This window comes from Gavialis gangeticus, unplaced genomic scaffold, assembly GCF_001723915.1.
Source record: "Gavialis gangeticus isolate Ggan-Ray unplaced genomic scaffold, GavGan_comp1, whole genome shotgun sequence".
Lineage (NCBI taxonomy): Eukaryota > Metazoa > Chordata > Crocodylia > Gavialidae > Gavialis > Gavialis gangeticus.
Window position 1 is genome coordinate 31,519,405 of NW_017728995.1, and position 10,664 is coordinate 31,530,068.

Genomic DNA, 10,664 nt, shown 5'->3' on the forward strand with positions numbered 1-10,664 from the left:
TTCAGTCTGTTCACTGAGACTGGGAAGTACGTAGGTATTATTTCTAATACAGTGTGACTTAGAGTTCTGGAAAACTTAGTCACTGTAAAATAGTATACCATATGGTATAAGGAGCTGTGAAGTAAATAACTCAGATGAGCTATGAGTTATTTAATGCATTACTCCTTATACCATATGGTACGGTATACTATTTTGCAGTGATTTGAGTCATAGGGACATTGGGCTGGAAGGGATTTCTTAGTTCATTTGTTCAAGAGTGTACAAGAACATCTGCCTCAGCCCCTCTCATGAGCAACTAAAATAGGTGGAAAAATTCTTCTTTGCTTATAATGCAAATTCTTCTGGTCATGGATTACATCTTCCTCTTTATATTGACAGTGGCCAGCACATCCTCATGCTATCCCAGCACCAATAAACACTTTGGAGAGTGGACCAGGCAGGGCGGATATTTTAATGGCTGGACATTGTGCCTTTGTGCTCCCACCGTACTGATTCAGAATTTGGTAACGAGATGTCTAAATTGGGTATGTTTCATTCCAGTGCATCTGCTAGCACAGTCCTTTAATCCAGGGATCCATCTTAATCCAGTGTAAGGTGCTTGATCCGTTGTACCTGGGGAATGGCTCATTGCTTGGGTTTTGGTCAAGCATCTTCAGAAAGGGGCTGGCTTCCTGAGCGGGGTCATGGTGGCTGTTGTTGAAACTTGGGGAGATGCAGTGCTGCCTTGACTCGTGTTTTTTTTATGCATTAACCCATGCATTTATTTGCATTAACCCTGCGACTGAACCCAAGGGCCGCTCGCTGTGGCAGAAGTGGAGGATGGATGCTCTGCAGGAGGGGGTTTCTTTGTGAAATGACAGTTGTGCAGGCAGCAGTGCACATAGTTCCCCCAGGGCAACTAAAGCACCGCAGGCAGGGTATTCCCCATCCCCTTTGCAGAGGTGTAGCTCAGCAACCCTGTGCAAGGGACACTGGCAGCCTGCAGCTGAGCGCGCATGCGCAAGGCGAGGCTGCGCAGGGAACGCCGGGAAATCGAGTCCTTGGGGCGCGGGCATGCCGGGAGCAGCGGGGGGGGTGCGCGGGGCATGCCGGGAGCAGTAGTTCGGCGCAAGGCATGCCGGGAGCGGTAGTTCGCGGCTGGGCGGCGCCAGGTGATGGGCAGCGCCGAAGCGGCGGCGCTGGGATCGCCCGGCATGGAGGTCGGGCCGGCCGGGGAGCGGCAGGACGGCAGGTGCGGGCCAGGGAGCAATGCGGGAGTACTCGTGTGGGCAGCATGGGGGTTATCATGTGGGGAGTATTAATGGGGATCAGTTCGGGATCAGGAACTGGTGGGGGTACTATTGTGGGGGTGGGGCAGCGCTGGGGTAGTAATGGGGGTATGAGGTATCAGTAATTGCTGGGGGTAATGGTGTGGGGGATAATAATGGGGGAATGGGGCAGTGCTGGGGTATTAATGGGGTGTGGGGGGGTAATAGGAGGTTGGGGCAGTGCTGGGGTAATAATGGGGGTTGGGAGGTATCCGTAACTGTTGAGGGTAGTAATGTGGGGAGGGTGTGGGGGTAATAACAGGGGGATGGGGCAGCACTAAGGGTAATGGGAGTGTAAGGTATCAGTAACTCATTGGGGAAGTAACAGGGGTATGTGGGGCAGCATGGAGAGTAATAATGAGTGATGAGGTGGTGCTGGGGTAATAATGGAGGGTGTGAGGTATCAGTAACTGCTGGGGGTAATAAGGCAGGGGGGATGGGGCAGCGTGGGGGTAATAATGTGGGGGTGTGGGGCAGCGCTGGAGTAATGCGGGTTTGGGCTGGGCAGCACTAGGGTAATGTGGAGTAGCGCTGGGAGTAATAATGGAGGTATCAGCGACTGCTGGGGTAGTAATATGGGGGTGGGGCAACATGGAGGGTAATCATGTGGGGGGATGGGGCAGTGCTGGGTATTAACGGGAGGTGTAAAGTATCCAGGAGTGCTGGGAGTAATGCTGTAGGGGCAGTGCTGGGGTAGTAACGTGGGCAGCGCTGGGGCAGGTGTGTGGGTAGCTCTGCCTTACCTGGGGTGTGGCTGGAGACTTTGGGGGGACAAGCAGGCTGCACGTGGGCTGCAGCTGAGCGCGGGGCAACGGGTGCGTGTGGGTGTGCAAGGGAGTCAGCACGCAGGGGTCTGAGCTCCGCTTTGAGCTGCCCCCTGCCCAGCGAGGGTGCAGCCCTGTCTGCCCCATCACCAAGTCGCTCTGCCCTAGCCCGGGTCAGCGTCGGGGCTGTTGGGAACAGCCAGAGCTGCGGGAGCGAGGACAGAGCTGCCTGCCTGTGACCTGCCGCTCTCTTGCCTGTTGGCAGCTCTGCCGCGGAGGTGCAAGGCTCGCTATTCATCCAGCCTGCCCTTACGTGACAGACCCGTGCCTGTGGAGGCAGTTGCTTTTGGTCTCTGCCCTGTTACGCTTCTGGCAGTCGGCTGCATTTTTGGCAACGCTGCCTGTTGTAGGAGCGTCAATGAAATCCTTAACCTGCCTTTAAAAGCTGCTGGGTTGTGAGGCTTCACACCGCCTCGCAACCCAGCACGGTGGATTCGGTGGTGCTGAACAGGCAACCTGTTTAAAACAGCTCAGGCTTTGGGTTCTGCTTTAAAGTTGGCTTCCTGGGCTGAATGTGGAAGCTACTCTCCAGGTTTATTCTGCTGACAACCGTCATTGATTTTAGGCAGCATCCACTCTTCCAGGTCCTGGGATGCCATCTAGTTCCAGGCAGAGGTGAGCGGTGGAGAGGAGCTTGGGTGCCTGCTGTGGCAGGACAGTTGAAGCTGTGGGTGGCTGGGAAGCATTGGAGGCTGTTTGCAATAAGCATCCCAACAGGAAGTTTCTGCTAATAAAGAATATCAGTAACCGCCGTGCCATTTTAACTGCAGCTAGGTCCGAGTTGGCTTGCTGGGGTGGGTGGGGTGGCTGCACTTCTCTACACTGCTGCATCCGGCTCCCTGATGATTTGGGAAGGAGTGGCAGTGAGCACACCTCTGTCATGGGGTGCAGAGGTATCTTTAGCCGGTCTCTTGTTTCTGAGCAAAGCTTGGAGAGGCAAATCCCAGTGCTGTGGAGCACTGCCCTGCCCCAGCGTGTGCTGGAAATACAACAGCTGCAGTGATATATTTCACTGTAGCGTTGTGACAGGTCTTGGTGGGGGGGTTAGGAGCCCTGGAAAGCAAGTGGCAAGTGTTAATGGTGGACACATCAGGGTTTGCCTCGGTTCCCCCTGGGAAAGAGGAGGACACGGTCCCCTTTGGTGGGTCACTTGACTGATAACAGGTTGCTCAGCGGTACGTGCTTGGAAGGAGTCTGGCATTCCCCGTGCGCAGCATCGTCCTGCTCGCTGGTGCTGGCTTCTGTATATGTGCCATTGCACTAGGTGCAGAGGGCACATGATTGAGACTGAAGGTGAGGGAGAGGGCCTGTCAGAGAGGCTTCCTGCTTTGGTCATAAATCCCAGTCACTGCAGATGTAAAAGGCTGGTTGGGTGGAGACCCAGGACCTGGAGAAGAGGAGGCTCTTGTGTCTGCTTTGCTCCATGGATGTGTTCCAAGCCTGTCACTAAAGAGCAGCCAGAGCAAAGGCCTCGTTGAAAGCAGGGCAGAGGCCAACCATCTCCTTCAGCTGGCAAAGTGGCATTCGGTGCCGGGGGGCAGGGCACACGGCATAAAAGAGGCATCTGTGTCCTGACAAACAGTGGAAGGTTCCTTCTCCATGGGGAAGCCCCGAGAGAGCGCAGACTAAGCAGCAGCTGCGTGTTTGACCTTCTGGGTCTCAAGGCGAAGGGGAGGGTGGGGGGAGCAGAGCCCAGACAGCAGAGTCCTTAAGGGGAAATCGGGGCGAGCAGCTGCGGCATAAAGCAGCTAGTGTCACTGTGTGCAACATGCAGAACCAGCCAGCGCCTCTGGCCAGCTGTTTTGCTCTCAGAAACACCCCTGTGGTATTATGTGGTGCCATTGGACTGCCATCTCCCAGCATGGATCGCCTGGGGGGGTTACATGCATGAGCCTAGGGGCTGCCCTCTCTACACACCCTCTTCTCCCCCTCTTCCATGCACATCATGCCGAGCAAGTGCAGGGGTTTCTCTTGGGTCCTTTTATTTCCCTCGGCCGTCCCTAAGAATGTGTTGGACTCTTAGAACCAAAATCGCCTTCCTTGCAGCTTACCCCCCAGTTGTGTTTGGGGTGCAGATCCTGGCGATAGCATCTAGAAGCTGCATTTCAAGAGCATGCCACAGGCCTATAACAGAGCTGGTCCTTGCGCTGGTATATATATTAGTGCTGGGTTGGGGGACTGGCTTTTCAAAGAGCTTGCCGGCTTCCAGATAAAGGACTATTGAAATGTTCTGCAAAGCAGAGCCATAGCCTAGCAGTGCCTGTGTGGGCTGGAGGCCGATAGATGCATGTCCATGTTGTCACAGCTTGCAGGTAGCATGCCTGCGGAGCAACTTAAGGGTCACCCAGGTCCTGGAGGCTGGTATCCCCTCTCCCATGCAGTTCTTGCCACTCGTGTTTGCAGCATGTGGGCCTGGTGAAGAAAATTTGCCATATGGTGTCTGTTTTGAGCCTGCAGGAAGAACGTTGCTCCTCAAGCTTTCGGGCTGACATTTCTGCGAAACAGCAAAATTATATGTGTGGGAGGAGAAAAACCAAGCCTCTAGGTGCTTTTCTGGACTCTCAAGCCCCTGGCTAAGATGGGACGGGCTTTCCAGCAGGAGGTGTGAGTGGGGTTTGCCCGTAGAGCCTGGGCCGTGCAGCTATCCTGGCTTTGCCACCAAGTGTAATAACCAAAGTGCCTTGCAAACCTCCACAACTTAACCCCTCGATATGCTGTGCATGGATGCTTGCCCTCTGTACTTGGAGGTCCTTTGGACTTCCTCTGCCTGTTCTGCTGTTCCCTGCTGAGTTAGATGGCTTGCTGGAGGTCTGCTTTTTATTTTCCTCTTCCTGGCATGCCAAGCCTGGGTGAGGAGCAGGCTTCCTGTTGGCTGCTTGTCGTCTAGGAAACCAAACAGGGACTGCTGAAAGCCGGCTGTGTTCAGCAGTGGCTTTACAGGTCACCTTTAAAAGTGGCGAGAGGCACTGGCAGCAGACCTGGGAACGGCTTCTGCTCTGTGGAAACCCCGCAGAGATCCCTCAACAGTTCCCTGCAGACCCAGCTCTTTCTAATGCAAAGAGGGACTGGGTGACCTGAGGTCAGGAAGAGCATCAATTCCTCCTGTGTTCCCTTTAAAATGGATGGTGGTGCCTGCTGCAGAAAGGGCACATGGGCTTCGGTGGGCAGCAAGGTGAAAATGGGGTTCCAGGCTGATAATCTGACTGCTGTTTGGGTTTTTTTTTAGTCTTATTCAGCAGCACAGCTCCCTGATTGTGCCCTGAGTCATCTGCACTGACTTCACTTCACCAGGCCCTGCTTTGATTTCTCCTAACCCCGTCTCATTCTTGCAGTCCTGGGAAGGGACTCGGAGGTTATTATGTCTTTGCATTGCTAAGGGAGCTCCGACTCTTCTGGCAGAGGTCACACCTATGAAACAGCTCCTGGCACTAGGCTGGCATGTGTGAGGCTGCCCGCACGCTCTGCTCGGCAGCATCTTTGCCAACTGCCATGCATAAATGAGACAGCTGGGGCGAGTTTGCAAGGCTGGAGGTGAAGTCATTGGAGCATCATTGCAAGGCTGGAAATGAAGTGTGGGGACACTGGAGCATCTTTTTTTAAAGTGGGACATACTTGAATTCTCTTTGAAATACCAGTGAGACTCACTAGTTTGGAAATCCTAAAATGCTGCTTCTTTCCAGCATGTATTAATGCTCCCTCCCTGATTTCTGCAGGTTGTCCAGCCTGTGTTAATGCTCCCTCCCTGGTTTCTGTGGGTCAGAAGTTGGTTGCCTAGTGCTGGTTCCCAGTTCATGAGGTTTTTGCAGTGACGAGCTGTGTGAACACTTTCAAGTAGGGAGCCTCGCTGGGTGTCAGTCCAGGATAGGCACAATCTGCACAGGGCCAGGTACAGTGTCGAGGTTGATCCCTGTGCCCGGGTGCCAAAGCTGCCATACTTGGCCCAGCTGCAAGTTGCTTCGTGGCTCTGTGCCTTCCCTGCTGGGGTCAGGCAGTTCTCCTTTGTTGTTTTTTTGATGAGTTGTTTTTTTTACAATTCCTGATAACTGGCGGAAGTCTGCCTTGTCCAGCCCTGTATCCCTGGCAGCAGAGATGGGAGGATCTCTCCGTTCTGGCTGCTCTAATCAAAACCACTAATATTGTGCAAGGCATCCTGCTTATCTGCGACCCTATATAGCCACATAATCTCAGTGTCCTCGCCTCCCTCCTTTCCCCTTCTCCACGCCTTCCTCATCGTATCTCTTCCCAGGGGCCTGGTTTGTGCTGAAGCTCTAATTCTCCAGTCAGACCCTTGGCGGCAGAGGTATCAGAGTCCACTCGAGCAGATCGGATTGCAGGACTGAGTCCCTGCACTGTCTACTACTTTGGCCCAGGAAGAGATCTTGGTCTGGGGAGAGCCATCCTGATCTGTGGAGCAGCCTTTGTGATATACCAGCACTTATTAAACATAGGAGGTGGCATGAAAAAACTTATGATTGTCCTATAGCTCTGTACTACACTGCTGCTTTTACTTGGGGGATGAAGGCGACTTTGTGTCAGACCCTCCTTGTGTTTGCAACTAAGCGTAGTAGTGATTACTTTTAACACAGTGATATTTGAGGGGAAATAAACCCTCTTATACTAATCCCAATGAGGGAGTCCTCAGGAAGGGAGAGCAGGCACGCTCCAGTCCCGGCCCCCCAAGCCCTGCTTTCTGCAAGTACCCTCTTGGCATGTTACAAAGCACGTGTCTGCAAATGCATTTGCAATCTGTCAGTACTTTTTCAGTTTTAAGCAATATTAGACTCTGCCCTTTATGCTGCAGTCTCTGTCTTGGCCTGGGACACCCAGGAGGGGTTATCCAGACACCTAGCAGAGGGGCTAACAATGGCAGCATAGTCAAGATTTCTCAATCTCAATGGTCTTCTCTAAAATAATACCCTGGAAATAGCTAAGGAAACTTCGTATTTATTTATTCATTTTTTGGGGGAAGAAAATTGATTACCTGGATCCACACAATTGGTCATTTCACGGTTTGAAATTGCTCTGGGATGAAAGCGCCCTAACGGGATCTGGCTCTGTTGAAGGGCAGTCTCATGAGCCATCCTTCGGCTGGCCACTGGGAGACGAGGCATAGCCATAGATAGGGCATAGCCAAATTACAGAGGGCTGAGTGCTGAGAGTTTCACATGCAGGTGTTTGCCCAGATGTGCTGCTTTGGTGTTTTGCTCCTGGGTGAAGTACATCTATGTAGGAGTTCCTTTGCATAAAGCCTGTGCTGGCCCTTGTTTCAACTGCTGCGGGGTCCCCAGAGAGTGAAACTGGGAAGTGGTAGTGGGTAGTGGTGCTTGTGTAAGTCATGGGGGAGATGCAGAGGGTGAGCACGGGCCTTGGGCCCAAGGCAGATGTGCTGTGGGGTTTGTAACCCAGGGTAAGGTAGTGGACAGAAGGATTCTCTCCCCAGGGGAGTGCCAGAGCAATCTGCCCTGCAGGAAACGGAGGCAGATGCTCAGACCTGGACAGTGTTTGAAAGCACGTGGTATCTGAAGCTGGGGTACAATGCCTGAGTGACTGTTGCAAGTAGGGACTCGGGTAGAGCTGTGAAATGAGTCGGTAGGAAAAATAGCCACTACAGTTTTCTTCTTTTCTCTTGCATTGAGCTGCATGCCCCTGTTAAGCTCTAGAAATAGTGATCCAGCCTGTCCTTAAACACCTTGAGCAAGAGCATCAGCTGGTGGACATCATCTGAGCTCTCCTGGCTTGGAGACCTTCGCACCCAGCTGCTTGACCTGTGCCTGTGATCTCTGTCCCGTCTTGCTTGATACAAAGCACTTTAAGGCAGGTTTCTTCGGTGCCATAATACCGGATGCAGTAGTTAGGGGGGAAATCCTGCCTCCTGCAGCCATTGCTTTCTCAGAGGAAATCCTTCTCTTGGAAACTTGAATCTGTTCCTAACCCCTCCCCATCTGCTCTGCATAGCCCCTCTCTCCAGAAAAGTCACAGCTCGCCATCACATGCCCCTTTTGGTTTCAGTTGTAGCATGTGGTGCTGAGAAACCTTACTTCGTTTCAGGATGCTGCTAAATCTTCCTGCCAAGTCTCCGTTCTGCTCCCTCATGGTCACCAGGAGGCTCTTGCCCACTGTTTGAGGAAAACACTCCAGTCACCCTGTCACCCTGGCTGTGGGCAAACACTGCACAAACAAGAGGTTAGACCCTGCCATTGAACTGAGAATGAACCACATGTAGACACGCGCAGTCATTTGTGGGGGAAGGCCTGCCTTGCCTCTGGGGTTTTCTGTTTAAGCACCAAACATGCAGACATGTGGCTGCTGTCTCCTGAAATGTGACCTCTGCTTCCCCAGGGTGGAAAGTTTCCCTTGTTCCTCTCTCCTAAGTACTTTCTTCCCTGGGTTGGGGATCCCCTGGGATTTTTTTTGCAGTGACTTCAGCTTCTCATTTCCCTGGTCCTGTATGCCTGGGTACAGCTTTCCCTGGAGCTTGGCAGTGCTGCTGGGAGCATCTGTCGCACAGGGGTCCTGGGGAGTTGTTGGAAGCCCATCCATTGCTGCTGCCCATGCCAGGTCCAGCAAATGAGAACTGAAAGCGAACCTCCCACACTGCAAGCTCTTACAGTCTTCCGAGTGCCAGCTCTGCTGTCTAGACTGAGCTGCCATATGGCAATTTCCTTCCACATCAAAAGCCCTCAACATCTGCAGTTCTCAAGCTTCTTGTTGCAGTGATAAATGCAGTTCCACCCCAGAGCTGGCTGCATTTTGGGGATTGGCAGAAACTCACACATATCCCACTTGCAAAGGGCTCCTGGATCCTTCAGAATGAGAAGTGTGGCTTTTCCCAGTCAGGTGAGGGATACGTGCAATGCTAATTGCTGTCTTCCTACATTTCCTTTCCTACCATCTTATTTCATTGTTGTGTTTGGAGCACAGCATGTGTCACTCTCTCATTCCCTGCTAGGAGAATATGGTGACTCCAAGCTGCTGGAATGCTGTTGCCCTACCTTTGGAGGGAACATGCAATTCCCCCTGGATGAGGCAGGCTGTATGGTAAGAGCCCTGAGTCTTACCCAGCTGTCCTGAGGACTCTGACGTAGGTGAAGCCAGGTGCTTCTGCAGCATGCCTCTATTGGATGTGTTATGTAGCAAACAAATGTTAACAATGAGGGAGTTTCCCCTGAGTCACCAACTGTAAGATTTATGCTGTGGCTGTGCTTTCACTCATGCTTCCTGATTCTGGGTGAGCAAGTGCTAGAAATATCTCACAGAGGCGGCGGTCAGATGACTGGCACTGAACAGATGCAGCTGCTGTCTAACCACGAGGCTGCTACCTTCGTGGTCTCTCCCCCATCCCCTAGGATGCAAAGCAAGCTCCACCAGTGCTTTTTCTTCCCTTCTCTGCATGCAATCAGGACTTGTGGTAGAGGTGATATCTTTATTGGACCAACTAGATCTTTGCAAAAACAATTCCTTAACAGCAAGTTTTTGGGCACAAACACCCTTCTTCAGGCATCGGAGAAAAGATTGTCAAAGTTCCTTGGATAGAAATGAAAGTTCACATTTCATAGAGAGGGGAGGAAGCTTTTGTACTGGCATCAGACTGACTTGGCCAACTTGGGGTGTTTCCAAAAGGGCCTGTTTGCCTGGATCCAGACAAAGGCACCAGCTTTGGCAGTTTGCTCTCTCCCTGCCCTGCTGCTTGAGTTAGGCCCTGTTCATTTGGAGATGCTGTTAAAAGCAATAGCTAAGCTCTGATGACTGTCCTGATGTGGCAACAGCTCTGATGGTGAGCACCCAGTGCAGAGTAAGGTGGGTGGAAGGCACACTGCGCACACTCAACTCATTCCATTTGTGCCCGCGGCAGTATCTAGCTGCCCGGTCTGACACGGCATGGTGGCGTACCTGTCTGCAAGGCTCTTGCCCTGCATTTCAAGTCGTCTGTCCTCGTGGTGTGGATCTAAGAGACCCTTGGCCAGGAGGACAGCCCCACATGCTTTTCCTCCGTGGAAGGCGGGGCTCGTTCCTGCCTCCCAAATGCGATTAGTGTGCCTCCTGCCACAAGAAACACAAGCGGCTAATCTTAATCTACTAAGTGTGTCTCAGTGCGCCGCGGGTTGCGTCTTATCCTGTTTACTGGTTTGCTTCTAGATAAAGAGGCCTTGATTGTGCTGTGCGAAGGCTGCCCTATTGCTGATCTCTCAGGGTCTAGGGAGGGTGAGGAAGCTTGCCATGAGCAGTGTGAGTACCTCCCTTGGAGGGCCCTCAGGGATTTTCTGGGACCCCATCCTCTGGCGCGCTTCACAGCCCCTGACAAGTTAGCGTAGAGCAATTTGTGCTGTAATATGAGCCCCTCCATCCACGCGTGACCCTTTCAAACTCAGCACAAGCCCGTTCTTTCACATGTCCCTGAGAAGCTGCTGGTCCTGCCCTTTGTCCCATTGCCAAGTACATGAGCTGTTCTCAGTGGATCTAGCTTTTTTGGGCAAAATTAATAACACCCCCCTCCCCCCCCCCAAGCAACTTAAGCCAACAGCAAACAACTCGG

General features: G+C 52.6%; 1 protein-coding gene across 4 annotated transcripts in view; it reads left to right on the forward strand.

Moving 5' to 3' along the window:
* Positions 1–1,139: 1,139 nt before the first annotated feature.
* RUBCN (RUN and cysteine rich domain containing beclin 1 interacting protein) overlaps positions 1,140–10,664 on the forward strand; it is a 62,665-nt gene continuing 53,140 nt past the window's right edge. For all 4 annotated transcript variants that reach the window (XM_019503442.1, XM_019503444.1, XM_019503443.1 and 1 more), the window contains exon 1: positions 1,140–1,231. In XM_019503442.1, coding sequence (XP_019358987.1) covers positions 1,155–1,231 — 77 coding nt within the window. In that variant the 5' untranslated portion in view covers positions 1,140–1,154. The remainder of the gene's footprint in view (positions 1,232–10,664) is intronic.